At 42.0% G+C, this 15,703-nt stretch overlaps 1 protein-coding gene across 1 annotated transcript in view; it reads left to right on the top strand.

Moving 5' to 3' along the window:
* The first annotated feature begins 1,439 nt into the window (after positions 1-1,439).
* The window catches only part of LOC115462504 (vitamin D-binding protein-like), a 91,073-nt gene continuing 76,809 nt past the window's right edge, over positions 1,440-15,703 (top strand). Inside the window, exon 1 of the mRNA XM_030192498.1 lies at positions 1,440-1,563. Within this exon, the coding sequence (XP_030048358.1) occupies positions 1,476-1,563 (88 nt within the window). The 5' untranslated portion in view covers positions 1,440-1,475. The remainder of the gene's footprint in view (positions 1,564-15,703) is intronic.

Below are 15,703 nucleotides of genomic sequence, written 5' to 3'. Positions count from 1 at the left end.
TTTCAGCTTGGAAAAGAGAAGGGTGAGGGGAGATATGATTGAGGTCTACAAAATCCTGAGTGGTGTAGAACGAGTAGAAGTAAATCGATTTTTTACTCATTCCAAAAGTACAAAGACTAGGGGACACTCATGGAAGTTACATGGAAATAGTTTTAAAACAAATAGGAGGAAATATTTTTTCACTCAATGAATAGTTAAGCTCTGAAACTCTTTGCCGGAGGATGTGGTAACAGCGGTTAGTGTATCTGAGTTTAAAAAAAGGTTTGGACAAGTTCCTGAAGGAAAAGTCTATAATTTGCTATTGTGACAAACATTGGGAGGCAGAAGCTTGCCTCAGGATTGGTAGCATGGAATGTTGCTAATAATTGGGGTTTTGCCAAGTACTTGTGACCTGGCTTGGCCACTGTTTGGGAACAGGATACTGGGATAGATGGACAATTGGTCTGACCCAGTATGGCTACTCTTATGTTCTTATGAGTTGAATCTCTACTTGTACAATATATAAACCCTAGAACGTCCAGTACGTTTTGTTCTCATATAGGCCACTTATCAGAGCTTGTTTGCTGAATGTTTGGCAACAGACTTTTGACTTTGAACCTGTTCTACCTGTTTCTGGTGTCTACTTGCTGTTTGGGTTTCATTCTATTCTAGTTCTTCTCCTGCCTCCTACCCTGCCCAATGATTGGTGTCCATTCTTGTCTGCTGGAACCCCTGTGCAGTAAGTTCTGGCAGCTTCTGAGTAGCAAAGGGACCAAATGAAGGGAAAAGAAGTTGTTGGCATACTCCCTTGGTACCTGGTGTTCCTTTAGAATGGGTCTGGCCATGACAATCTGAACTTGCATTTTTAGAAGGAGTAGAATGACAGCAATGCTGCTCTAATTTTACGCAGAACTTGATTTTGGGTTTTAAATTTGAATTAGGATTAGGCATGATAACTCTCCTGACATTTAGGAAAAATAATTATGTGTTAATAATTATATTAACAGAGTTCTCTCTGTTTTTCCTCATGTCTCATTAGTGAAAACAGAATGCCCAGGGTTAGGATTTTAATGCTTACAAAATAATTATTTGATGACAAATTCTCTTATATCTAGCATTTGGCAAGGATTAAATTTAGCATTTGATTTTCTATGTATAATATGATACTGGAACTGCCATAGGGATGGGGGAGGATGGGCTAATGCGTAGAATGCACAGGTTAATGTGACCTTTGGAGTTTTGAGTCCTGTTCCCTGTTTTCCAGGCAAACATCTGACTGGCACAGTAAGGTCAGAGTTTATTGACTTTGAAGTGAAGTTACAATGAACTTCTGTGTATTTCATAGTGAGTTCTAGCAATCAAAGTAGAAATTAAATAAAAATGATTGATCAGTTACAGGTAATATTCCTGCCTATGAACAGTTGCCTTTGCTGTTAGAACAATAGTTAAATACAATGAATACTGTAGGCCTACATATACCTTGTAACTATGAAACCATGTACCCACTGTTTTATACTATTTTATTGGTGCATACTGTTGCACTCCTGAGTCTTACACATGAACCCTGGAATCTGCAAAGCAGTGGTAAGTACGTATGCAGGAGAATACAGAATGTATACTGGGTTTAAAAATAAGTTTGAGGAAGCCTGGGATAAGCAGAGAAGAACCACAGTGGTGGTAGTGATGGTGGTGGTGGAGGGGAGTGGGGGACACTGGAGAACAAGCAGGGTTTGCAGTATGGGAGAGCCTGGGAGGTCTTTTTGTCTTTCCATGAGGGCAGTTTTCTTTAACCTCTCTAGCTGCAAAGTGAAATTTTCAAACATAATGATGCATATAGTTTTATTTTGAAAATTCTACATGGGAGGATGAGCACAGATGTTCCCATACATTTTGCACCTACTTTCTCTACAGGCAGAGGAAAAATGGGCAAACTAGGCATGCAGATTTGGAAATACCATTGTGTATGCCAACTTTATTCCCTTGAGTTAAACATGTCTCTATATAATGTAGCTATAAATATGCTTATTGCAATCTCCACATGCACTTTTTAGGCATTCTGAAGTGGGCTAATTCAAGACAGGTTGAATAATAACGTAGAAGGAACTTATGTAATTATAAAATTCTAAAAAAATATATACATGAACATCAAAGACCGATGATGAGAAAGGTATGAATTAAGTCACCACATGTAAAATGCTACATATGGTGTACCGTCAGTTACCTCTGATGGTAACATACAGTGCACTCCATTTAAGTGCACGTTGGATAAGCGCATGCTCTGTTTAACTGCATGCCGTACTTCGGTCCCGTTTTTGGCGCCATCAATTTCTATGGGGACAAAATTCGGTTTAGCGCACCACCGCTCCTCTGCAGGAAAGACTCCGCATAAGCACACGCATGGAATATGGAAGCCGATTGGCACGTGACAAAGGGGTGATAAATTTGAAATCTCATTGGTTAACTGCTACAGGCAGAATAAGCAAAAGAAAGTTGTTAAGAGTGTACATTGGAGTCGTCGTCATTGTGCAACTGTAAGACTTTAACAGTGGCTGAATGAATAGAAGTTCTTAAAAAATTAGAAAACAAACAAAGTCAAGCATCTATTGCTAAAGAATATGGTGTCAATTCCAGTCAAATTTCATGTATCTTGAAGCAGAAAGATCAGCTTCTGGAAGACTGGCAAAACAATACAAATCCACACAGGAAACGTAAACGGGCGGGAAAAGCTGAGGATGTAGAAGATGCTCTTCTTTGGTGGTTTTCTCAAGTCAGGAGCAGACAGTTTCCTGTCAGTGGTCCACTGCTTATAGAGAAAGCTAATCAGCTAGCTGAAAGTCTTGGACTAACTGAATTCAAAGCCACTGTTGCAGTGGCGTAGCCACAGGTGGGCCTGGGTGGGCTGAGGCCCACCTAGTTAGGGCTCAGGCTCACCCAACAGTAGCACACGCTTAGCGGTAGCTGTTGGGGATCCCAAGCTCCGCAAGCTGAAGACTTCCCCAATTGTAACAAAAACGCTGCTCTCCACAATACCGGTACCTGCATATGCTCCGTTTTCAATGCCTGCCTGCTGCAGACTGCTAAGTTGGAGGGAAGCATTTTCCCGCCAGCTGAGATTTTTTTTTTTTTTGGTGTGTGTGGGGGAGGGAGAACTCTCGGTGCCCACCCACTTGTTGCCTAGGCCCACCCAAAATCTGCTGTCTGGCTACGCCCCTGCACTGTTGGATGGTTGGAAAGATGGAAGGAGAGGAACAACATAAAATTCAAGAAACAGCATAGTGAAAAACAAGACACTGATGACTTTGGTGCTGAAAATTGGGTTGTTTCAGTTCTTCCTACCATCTTGAACAAGTTTGCACCTCGTGACATTTTCAATGCTGACGAAAACGGTCTCTACTGGCGAGCGATTCCTGATGGAACACTTGCATTCAAACAAGCCGAAACTACAGGAATTAAAACGTCGAAGAACCGACTGACAATCCTCCTTTGCTGCAATATGGATGGGAGTTAGATGTTGGAACCACTCGTCATTGGAAAGAGCAAGCATCCCCGTTGCTTCAAGAATGTTAAGCAACTTCTTGTGTCATACAAGGCTAATGCAAATTCATGGATGACTGGGGAAATTTGGAAGCAATGGCTAAAGAAGTTAGACACTAGAATGCGGGCAGAAAAGCGTCAGATTTTGTTGCTTTGTGATAATTTGCTGCACACAGTGATGATGTCAGGCTGTCTAACGTCAAGGTGGTCTTCCTGCCACCAAACACTACCTCTCTGATCCAACCTATGGATTATAATTATAATAGCCAATTTCAAACAACATTATCGGGCTCTTGTGCTACGTCGTCTGATGAGCGTTATGGATGACCAGACTGGAAAGGATAAACATGCTGTTGAACTGGCTCGTAATCTATCACTGTTGGATTCCCTACATATGCAGAAAGAAGCCTGGAATCATGTTACACAGGCAACCATTGTGACCTGCTACAAGCGGGCAAGCTTTGTTAAGGATGTGGAGAGGGACGAAACAGATGCAGCTGTTGCAAACACGTCAGATGAACAGGCTCTTGACATCCCAGCCGGTGTTACTGAAGAGGAGTTTCATCACTACGTAGCTGTTGATTATGATCTACAAACAGCTGACGACAGCACTGATGTCGAGATATGTGCCTACACGCAGGCAACGGTTGATGAAATGAGCAGCGAGGCACATGCTGACGAAATTCAACAACCTCCTGTCACTTTTGCAAGAGTGCTAGAGAGTCTCAACATCATGCGGGCCTATCTGGAGGCCACTGGATGTCAGTGCTATGACAGTTTTTACCGTCTGGCAGACATAGTCTATGGAACTCACAGACACAAGAGTGTACAGAGGACTATGACTGATTACTTCAAGTAAGCCTAACGTCAGTTAACGGAGACTGTATACTGTACGTATAATAAACAGTACTGTACATATGTTTATCAGATGCCAAGCTTCTTTGGGTCACAAAGGTTAAGTGCACGCTCCGGTTAAGTTAACTGCATGTATTTCTTTGGTCCCAGACCCTTGCACTTAAGCGGTTTGCGCTGTATATATATATATATATATATATATATATATATATATATATATATATATAACAGTGATCACACATACAGCTCTATATAACATACAAAATTTTGATTACTGATTTTATGTTATATTAAGTGGGCATTTATTGATACTTGTGAAGGGTAGTGCCTATATACATTCAACAACCCAGTGACAAGGTGGTGACTGTTAATATTCTAAAACCAGAGTATATTTATCTGGCTGATATTTAGCTGCACTTGATCAGCTAACTGTGTGGCTGAGTATCTGATAAACTCTACATACTGAAAATCTGAGCAGAAAAATGTAAGCTTGTGAGTCTGAGGCTACGGTTACTCAAATAAATTTAGTCAGCTATAAAAATCATGCTAACTGCCCGTGACACAGTGGGCAATATGCCACTGGTGATACTGCAATCTAATGCTAGAGGGAGCTCCAAAGAACAGAAGAGTTAAAAAAAAATGAGCTCATGGGAATGCTAAGAACTGTACTCTCTGAGAGTCGTGAACTGCCAGAAAGTAAGCTGACATTAAAACAGGCAGCCTGAGAGATGTGGTAAGAAAGCAGGTAGGGCTCAGGAAAAGGTAATCAGACATGAGGGACCAGTCTGTTGGTGAATGGAAGTATATGGTCAGATATATTTGCAGATATGCAGAGGGTGAAGGAAGCAACAGAGCCCAGAAGAAGCAGAGCTGCAAAGCTATAAGACAAGGGATACCTGCAGGTCTTGGTTGTTAGACTCTGAAATGAGATAGGAACTTGATGTCTGTTGCAGTGAGATTTGTGTGTGACATCATAGGAGATTTGGCTGCAATCTAATTGTTTTAGGAATACATACTGTTTTACGAATTCCTAGACCCCTGACACAGGCTGATAGGGCCGAAACACGACTCTTGTCGGGTCGCTTTTTTATTGATTTGAATAAAGAATTTACTGCGGACACCATCTGAGAGAGGTCTTTTTTGCTCCATCTTCTTTGCTTGGCGTTAGACTAATGTCAAGGCAGATTTGCTTTCAAAGAACTGACAGGGGAGTTAGGTAGTATTTTAAAAGCCATAGACTGTTGTTGTCTGTGTAATGGAAAGTCAGACAATTTGAAATAAGGACATTTTACGGCCTGTTTGAGTATATTTTGGATTCAATTGTACACGTTGTTTATGTTAACTGTGGAAAGTATCAGTAAGAAATCTATAGTGAAGCACCAGTGTAAACTTTTAAATAAATTATGTAAATAGTATATGTGTCTTGATTATATATGAAAATGGTGATTCGTGCTGATTTCCTGTTCCAGAAAGATGGACTAGGGACAAGCTACAGCACAACACTGACTTAGGACTGCAGCTATTATAAGGTGCAAAAAATTAGCATATTCTAATGCAGTTAACACTAATGCAGTTATTAGTTAATAGGTTCCATTCCATTAATTGTGACTTGAGGTAAATAACTCATGCTAAACACACATTAATGCACGCTAACAGTAGCATACTTTAGTAAATCTAGGTCTAAGTTTGAAAGCCTGCATCACGAAAGCCTCAATCCCAGCCACTATTTCCCTCAACTAAATTTGAGGGGGCTTGAGATTTTCAACGCAGAAATGTTGCCAGTTAAAGGGATACATTTTTACCTGGCGGATTTGCCAGGTCAGAATCTAATGTTAGCTAGGTAAATCGTTTGAAGGTCAACTTCTGTGCTCCTTATGGTTTTCATAAACTGCTCGCCTAATAAAATTTGTATGTTCTATAAATGGAAAATACAAATGATAATATTAGAAACGAGGTAGCATATAGTCAAAATAGTTCAATTTAGATTTTAGACTTATTGCTTGCCTTTTTCAAATCTGCATTTTTACATTCAGGTAACTTAGTTTAATAAAACCATGTATTATATTCCACTTTACCATGAAGTTCATTGTGGATTCTAAAAGTTCATAGAAAGGATACAATACACCCTTATACAAAATAAATTCATCTGTGAGTGCATAGCAGATGTACAAAACATCCTCCTATAGTAATACAATACACCAGAATACAATGATAGTAAATAAATAAACTAGACTGCATTTTGATTAAAATGTTAACCCTTCATTGCCCAGAGTCACAAGGAACTGCAGTGGGAACAAAAATAAATAAAATACCATTAATGGCACAATTAATCGTGTAATTAGTAACAATTAGAAATTGTAATCAAAATACAGCCCTAAAAATATTAAAGAATAAAAAGTAATTAAAAGATAAGAAATACAAAATATAAACTGAAAATTTGAAATTAAAGAATCTAAAACAGTATGCAGAATCATTATAAACAGCCTTACAGTTTTCACAACCTACTTCAGAAATGCAACCATAAAACAAACACTTGCTTGTTTGTGGCTCGTCATGCCACAAAAGCTTGTGTGCATTAGTGATGGTGAGAGCTATGCCATTGGTAGGTTAACTACTGACAGGGTCTCCCAGGTTAGAGAAGCCTCAGCTGAGGTGCCAGACATGGACAGCAGCAGTATGGGACAGTGTTGGTGACAGAGGATCATATTCTGTGACAATGGCAACAACACTGGCATTAACGTGCTGAAGAAAGACCTTAAAATCTTCAGTGGATAGCTACAATGAAACAAATTATAATATAGCACTGAAAGATGAGCCTCTCAGGGCAGAAGGCACTTAGCAGGCTACTCGGGAAGAGCTGAAGACTCTTTAGAGTAAAACCAGCATTTTGTATTTATAATTATGAAAAACTTGCAAGAGCTGTAATGCAATAGAATGCAGTCAGTGAATATTTAGGGGGTCGATATTCAAAAGGGTTGATCTGCGCAGGGGAGGATCCCGACCCAGTTAAACCTTGATAAGCAAGCCAGCACCTGATATTCAGCAGCACTGAACAGTTAGTGCCACTGAATGTCTGTTAACCAGCCATCCCCTAACCACTAACCAGTTAAGTAACTGCACTATTTAGGACAGCTAAACAGCTGTCCTAAGTTTAAGTGGCGAGTTAACCAGGCATCGGTCTAAATATTGGCTGCACATGCCCCCAGGGTTAGTTCAGACTGTGGCTGGAAGCAGCTTGTCAGCTGCTTACCACCATGGGTTTATCAACCGCTTAATCTTTGTCTGTCTCTGAGGAACACTCAAATACAGAAGAGGACAAAGTTGATCAGTTCTACAAACAAATAGAATCTGAAATTGTCAGGACATGCAAACAAATTATACTGATACAGGTGACTGGAACATAAAAGTGGTTTGAACATATGGGCTCAGCAACAGGAACAAAGCTTGATAACATTTGATAGAACTCCAGAACAAACAATTTGTTCATTTCACTCACCTTCTTCCAGCAACACAAACTATGACTGTACACATGGGACTTCACTCGGTGAATTGTACAAAAGTCAAAAATTGACTACATCTGTGGAGTCAGGGATGGAAATGCTCAATAACATCAACAAAGACAAAGCCTGGAGATGAACGTGGTACAGATCACCAGCTACTGGTATGCAAAGCAAGCCTGTCATGAACATAGCAAAATATGATCTTCAAGATATACCAATGTAATTTGAAGGCTGTTTGTGAAATTGGTTTACCACATTGGATACTAATGAAAGAGTGCCAGAACAGTTATGGGAAGACTTCAAGAAAGTAGTACTAGAAGAAAGTGAAAAGTCCCTGCAAAAGGTGAAAAAGCATAAAAATGGCCAAAATGATTGACTTAATAAACTCTCAAAATCGCTTGGAAACTTAGAGAAGCTACAGCTAGAGTAGAAAGAGAGACAATCAAGTAACTTAGCCAGAATGTCCAAATTACTACAAGATAAGACAAAGAGAAATACTACAACAATGTATGTAAGGAATTAGATTCAGAAAATATGAGAAAGAACAAGATGAAAATTCCATTATCAAATTGACATGTTAAGATGCTCGAGGATCCATGTTGAATGATGCTGAAAATATCAAGGGAAGGTGGAAAGAATACACTGAGCCTTTTTAAAACCCAGATATGCTGCTATTACTACATCCTCTGGGAAAGAGTTCCAGACCTCAACTATTCATTTAATCTTTCTGCTATGGCTTTGTCTTCCCTGATTACCTCTCTTACTCCTCGGTCATCTAGCGGTCCAACCGATTCTTTTTGCCAACTTTTTGCTTTTATTATAGCTAAATAAGTTTTAACTATGTGCTTTTGCCTCTAACGATTGCCATATCATTTGTAAATATGTTAAATAGCACCAGTCCCAGAACTGATCCCTGCGGAACTCCACTATTCACCCTCATCCATTGGGTGTCATGGTCCTTTAACCCTACCCTCTGTTGCAATATAAGCAGAGTCTGGGTTTCTGGGGGTTCAGTTTGTCTGCTTATTTCTATTTTTAGTTTGGGGGTTACTTGTTTTATACTTGGTGAGGGTCTATCTGTATGAATGGAAAAGACATTGAATGATTGGTACTAAGCCAACTTATTTAGTTTTCCCAATAGCTGTATTGATGTTCTACTGCCATTGCAATGTTTATAGTGCTGTCTTTCCCTAGGTAGGGCCTTGTTGTGTGACTCCTGGAAATTAGTGTTATATGGTATGGTAGAATAGTTTTATAGGTCTTGAGTGACTTTTATAGGGTTTTGTGTTAATTAACAACATGCAGCAGCACCAGAGCCACACAGTACAAGAGTTCTTCCCTGCTGTGTTCAAATGTGACCTACTGTCTATTTACTGCTGACATAAGTGTCACCAGCCCCCCCACCCGAATTTAACGTACCCACCCCTCTTTAGCCTCCACAAACTTCTGAAAAGTGGCTTTGTTTAGGACAGGCCAAGGATGGTGACTAATGTACAGATTCAGCAGTGAAATTCAACTGCTGAATTTATGAGTTATCTGTTTATGTGGTCTAACTTTCAACCAGAAAGCGATAAATATCTGTTATGGTTTATTAAAAAATATTATACTGTGGATTCCAAACCGATGGATCTAAGTGGTGTACTATTGCTAAATAACAAAATATAAAATTAAAAGAAAAGAATGCCAATGTATAACACAGGCAAGATAAACAATCAGTCAAGAGGAGACAACCAGTCAGGTAGCACCTGTCTCTGAGACCCCAAAGGCAAGGTGGCAAAAATTTGCCTTCAGTTTTAAATATTGGGAAGGCTTATTCATTACATTATTCTCCCAATTCAATAAAAGGTGCTTAGAGATGAGCATGCAGATTTGGGTGTCTGCCTAAATTACGTGTAAACCTAACTGAATAATGAGCCAATTAGCACCAATAATGGCTTTTCAACCAATTATTGGCACTAATTGAACTCAATTAACATATATGTGCATAAATGTAGGTGAATGCTCCATACCTAAATTTTACATGTGTACTAGAAAAGGGGGCATGGAAATGGGAGGGTCATGGGTATTTCAGGATGGAGCATGGGCATGGATTCCAGTTAGATGTGCAATTACAGACTAAGGGGGCTCCATGTGTACATTTTCTTTGGTGCGAATGGATGCACCCAAATTTACGTACAACCCTTGAGCTTAAGCGCTGTTCTATAAACTGTGCCTAACATAGCGCTTAAGCGTTCATTTTGGCAATAATTGTTTAGGCACCATTTATAGAATTCACCCCTATAAGGGAAGGGAGATTGTTCCAGAGCATATTCGAAAGCATGGATTAATGAGACCCGCCAACTTGGATTTAGTGAAGGGAAATCTTGCCTCACCAATCTATTACATTTCTTTGAAGGGGTGAACAAACATGTGGATAAGGGTGAGCCAGTTGATCTTGTGTATCTGGATCTTCAGAAGACGTTTGACAAAGTACCTTATGAAAGACTCCAGAGGAAATTGGATAGTCATGGGATAGGAGGTGTTATGATTCTACTGAGACAGGCAGGGGAATGACTGGGACTCGCTTCTGATTGGCCTGCCAGGGATTGAGCTGATGTCTGAAGCAGTAAATGTCAGAAGTCAGACCAATATAAAGTTACCTCTCCCTACAGCATACGCTCTAGTGTTAATTCCTGTCAGCTGAGCTCTGGTTCTCTTTCTCTGTCTGTGCTTGTGGCACAGTGTGTATTTTGAGCAGTTTTGCTTGCTCTCCATTTGTTTGTGGTCTCCGTGTTTGTGTGTGTGTGCTGGTTGTAACCAGTGTGTCCTTAATTGCTTCTCTGCATGACAGCTGGGTCTGTCTTCTGCCTTGTCTCTCCCTGCCTCTGTTAAGCAGCCTTTCTGTCCCTGCTATATTGTTTCCTGCTTTGTTTGTTTAAGTTTCCCTTTACTCAGTGTTAACCCTTTATGAGCAGAGCTTGATATTTGTCTTCTGTGAGTCCTGCTTCTGTTAGGCAGCCTTTCTGTCTGTGGTAAGCTCGTTCCTGCTTTGTTTGTTTAAGTTTCCCTGTACTCAGTGTTAACCCTTTATGTGCAGTGCTTGGTATTTGCCTCCTGTGTGCACTGCCTCTGTTAGGTAGCCTTCCTCTGGTGTCTGCCTTATCCCTTTCTGTACTCTTGTGTGCCTGCTTTTTTCCTGTCTTTATTTGAAAGCAGCCTTTTCCTTCAGCCTGTTTTTACCTGTTTAGCCATTCCTGTGGAGCTTCACTCTTGTAGAATCCGTGTCTATAGAGTCCCATTCTGTCCCCTGCTTTTCCTTTTTCCCTGTGGGTTTTGCCCTCCGCTTCCTGAGTTTGTGTGTAGCCTTTGTTTGTATTCTCTCCCTCTGGTCGTAGGCTGTATCCTCCAGTTTTGTCTATCGCCCTTCCCTTTGTGTCACTGGCTAGCGCTGCTTGAGCTCCAGTCCCTTTGGGGACCCCTCGTTGTTCTTTGCCCTTCCCTAGTGTATGATTCGGTTCCAGTTTGGCCGTGAGGCCTCTACCCTTGGAATCTGTACGAGTGGGTTCCGGATTGGCCTTGCGGCCCACCTGAGTGGTCTATCTCCCTTTTCTGGTGGTGCTTGTTGATTGTCCTGAGTGTATGGGGCATTGTGGCCTGTGGTATTGCTTAGCGCCTGTTTGGTCTACCTAGGCCTTGGCCACGGTCCTTCCTAAGCCTCGGCCTAGGCACAAGTGCTCACGATCAGATTATCAGGAGGTAGTGTTCTATTGTGAATTAAAAACTGATTAAAGGATAGAAAACAGAGAGTAGGGTTAAATGGTCAGTATTCTCAATGGAGAATGGTAGTTAGTGGGGTTCCCAAAGGGTCTGTGCTGGGACCGCTGCTTTTTAACATATTTATAAGTGACCTAGAGATGGGAGTAACTAGTGAGGTAATTAAATTTGCTGACGACACAAAGTTATTCAAAGTTGTTAAATTGCAAGAGGATTGTGAAAAATTACAAGAGGACTTTACGAGACTGGGAGACTGGGCATCTAAATGGCAGATGACGTTAATGTGAACAAGTGCAAAGTGATGAATGTGGGAAAGAGAAACCCGAATTATAGTTACGTCATGCAAGGTTCCATGTTAGGAGTCACCGACCAAGAAAGGGATCTAGGTGTCGTTGTTGATGATACATTGAAACCTTCTGCTCAGTGTGCTGCTGTGGCTAAGAAAGCAAAAAGAATGTTAAATATTATTAGGAAAGGAATGGAAAAGAAAAATTAGGACATTATAATGCCTTTGTATTACTCCATGGTGCGACCGCACCTCGAATATTGTGTTCAATTCTGGTCACCGCATCTCAAAAAAGATGTGGAAAGGCATAATCGAATGGGGTGCCCAAGTTTTCCTGACGGCGTCCTCTTTCATCCCTGCGAAGTGGCGGTGAAACCCGTATTATCGAAACAAGATGGGCGGCCATCTTTCGTTTCAATAATATGGTCGGGGACGCCCAAATCTCCACATTTAGGTCGACCTTAGAGATGGTCGTCCCCGGTTTTTGGCGATAACGGAAATCGAGGATGCCCATCTCAAAAATGACCAAATCCAACTCATTTGGTCATGGAAGGAGCCAGCATTCATAGTGCACTGGTCCCCCTGACATGCAAGGACACCAACCGGGCACCCTAGGGAGCACTGCAGTGGACTAACTGATGCACTAACTGAACGGAAAAAGCCCTTCCCTTACCAATTTGGAAAGGAACGTGCTTGCATGAAGGAAATTGCATGCAAATGAGCTGCTTGCTGTTAGCTCATTTGCTCACAATTTCCTTCCTAAGGAGGGGAAGCCAGTGCAGAGCAGCCACGTGTCCCTGCGATGTCCAAAGTGTGGATGTTTCTGTGAGAAGGACATCCATGCCTTTGCTATGCCTCTGACACCCCCTTTATTTATTTATTTGGATTTTGGATTGCAAGTAGTAGCAGTGGGATTTGAACCAGCCACCTCTGGATTGCAAGACCAGTGCTCTAACCACTAGGCCACTCCTCCATGCCACTTCACTTCACTCCCTTCAAATTTGGCCGTCACTGGGAGGGGGGGGGGGGCAGTTCAGGACGTCCAAAATGTTTGAAAGAAGGACGTCCATGCCTTTGCTATGCCTCCGCAGACACACACACACCTCTCCCCCCCAGGGACCTGCATACTGCTGCGATGGACCTGAGTATGATATTTGAGGCTGGCAAAAAAAGTTTTTAAAGTTGTATTTTTCAGGGTGGGAGGGGGTTAGTCACTACTGGGGGAGTCAGGGGAAGCCATGTGTGCTTCACTTTTGGGTTTTTCTGCTGCATGCGCACAAGAGCTGAGCTTACCGTGAAACTCCGCTGCACATTCGCCAAGCACGTTCCTCCTTCGCTGCACATTCGCCAAGCACGTTCCTCCTTGCTTTCATTTTTACGGTGTGCATATAATTTGAATACCATTTCCTTTGAGCATTGGTGAGCTAATTTTCTGCACTGTTCTGACAGTATGGGTTTTGCGCTGTTGGCTTTACTGCAGGAGTTCTGAGCATCGAACCCAAGGTGTCATTATGCTTTATTAGCCTTGCTTCTCTGCGCAGATCATCTGTTCGCCAGGAGATGGCGCTCCCTCTCTTTCTGTGGTCACTCTTAGACTGCGCAGCATTTGAATTCTGAAACACCAGTAAAGGGAGATTATGGGTTACAGCTTTCAAACCGATTTTATACACTGCCATTGAGAAGATGAAGGAAATAAGCCCGTACCTGGAAATGAGGTACAGGCTTAACGGAAGGAGGCTAGACATATTTTCTCTCCTTTGATGTTAGTTTTTATGGCATTCATCACCATTCCTGAAAATATCATTAGGAACATGTAATATGCATATGTGGAATGTATGGTGAATGCAAATCATTCAGGGGTAAATTTAATACATGGTGATGAAATCTAGGAGCTGGGACGATGTACACTGAGTGTGAATTAAATAACCACGGTTCTGCATGGAACTGCTGTTACAGAACACTTCAAAACCAGCAGGAACCTCACTGTTGACAGGTAAATAGTTCAAGTGTCAAACCAACAAAACCAATCCCTAATAAAAAAATTTTTTTAGGACTTTAGCCCTAAAAGATTAAAAATATTATATCAAAAAGAATTTTCTCTAAAATGTATTTATGAGACCCCTGACACAGGCATAATTTTTGCCGAATGGGTCGTCCTTATTGTGTTGCTTCTGCTGGTTGGAATACAGACTGTCTGATTCTACAAGTTGACTCCACTTCCTCACTGTGTCTTTGTACATATTTTTTTAATGACAACAGAAAGATAGATGGGAACTTTCAGCCAAAAAGCTGTAAATACTAAGCATAAACTTTTGAGTGCAAATTGGCCAAAACAGGTGTAACATGATTAAATTTATTCTTATCTGTTATCAAAGGGGCCACTGTATTTTGCACTAGCTACAGTCTTTTTAGACTGACATGATCTAATCCCTGAAAAAAGTAATTGCAATAATTCAATCTACTAGTAACCAGAGCGTGAATCACCTTCATGAAATTTGATCTAGTCAACACTGGCCTCAACTGACATATCATTCTTAACTGATAACAGTAAGATTTAATCACTCTATTAATGTGAATTTCATTTGATTGTCGCAATGGAATTCCAACATTACAAAATCATATTCTGAAAAAAAAGGCTTGAATTTCAAGGACTTTGACTTATGAAAGATCCACATTGCTGTAGATTTATCCATAGGCGATCGGTAACCTAGACACAGGGGTGGACTGACCATTCAGGCAACCGGGCAGTGTTCGAGGGCCCAGAGGCTCTACCCAGATGCCCGCCACCCTCCCCACTCCCACTCAATACCCTCTTGCTGCGGCCACTACTGCTGCTGCTGTTGTTTCAGCAGTGGTGGCTAAAAGAGAAAAAAAGCACAGGGCAGTACTGTTCTTGCTAACGGCTGCTAGTCCCACCTTCCTCTGACATAATTTCCTGTTCCGGGGCAGAGCCAGTCAGCCGTGAGTGGGAACAGTGTGGGCCTGTGATCATTTCACCGTTTTTGCTGCCACTGCTGAAACAGCAGCAGTGAAGGCTGTCTAAGGGAGGTATTAGGTGGGAGTAGGGAGAGCCTGGTGCACCAGTGGCAGTGGGGGTGTCCGGTGGGTGGGGGGGGGAGGGTTTGGTTGTTGGGGGAGCTGAAAAAAAAGACAGAATGAGACACTGGATGGAGGGGGAGGGGACAGACGCTGGATGGAGAATGGAGTGGGGAGGGGGAACAGATGCCGGACAGAAGGGAGGAGAGATGGGACAGATGCTGGATGGAGGGAGGGAGGGAGGGAGGGAGGGAGGAAGGTCAGATGTTGGATGAGAAGGAGAAAGGGGACAGATGTCAGATGGAAAGAGGGAGAAGAGGGACAGACACTGGATGAGGGGGAGAGAAGGGACATATAACAGATGGAAATAGGGAGAGGAGGGACTGACACTGGATGAGGGGGAGAGGGGGATATATGCTAAATGGAAGGGGGAGAAAGGATGCAGATGTTGGATGGAACTGGTGAGGGAGAGAGAGGAGCATGAGTGGATGGAAGTGAGGAGAGAGAGGGGCCAGATGCGGGATGGAGGAGGGAGAAAAAGAAGAGAGACTCTAGATGGAAGTAAGGAAAGAGAAGGGTCAGACACTAGATGAAAAGGGGGAGAGAGGGGCAGATGCTGGATGGAAAGGGGGTGAGAGGGGGCAGACACTGGACAGAAAGGGGGGAGACGGGGCAGATGCTGGATAGAAAGGGGAGAGAGAGAGAGAGAGAGAGAGAGAGAGGGAGCAGATGCTGGATGGAAAGAGGGGGGAGAGAGAGG

Source organism: Microcaecilia unicolor, chromosome 2, assembly GCF_901765095.1.
Source record: "Microcaecilia unicolor chromosome 2, aMicUni1.1, whole genome shotgun sequence".
Classification (NCBI taxonomy): domain Eukaryota; kingdom Metazoa; phylum Chordata; class Amphibia; order Gymnophiona; family Siphonopidae; genus Microcaecilia; species Microcaecilia unicolor.
Note: the sequence above shows the minus strand (reverse complement) of the source record. Positions and strands in the feature narration are given on the sequence as shown.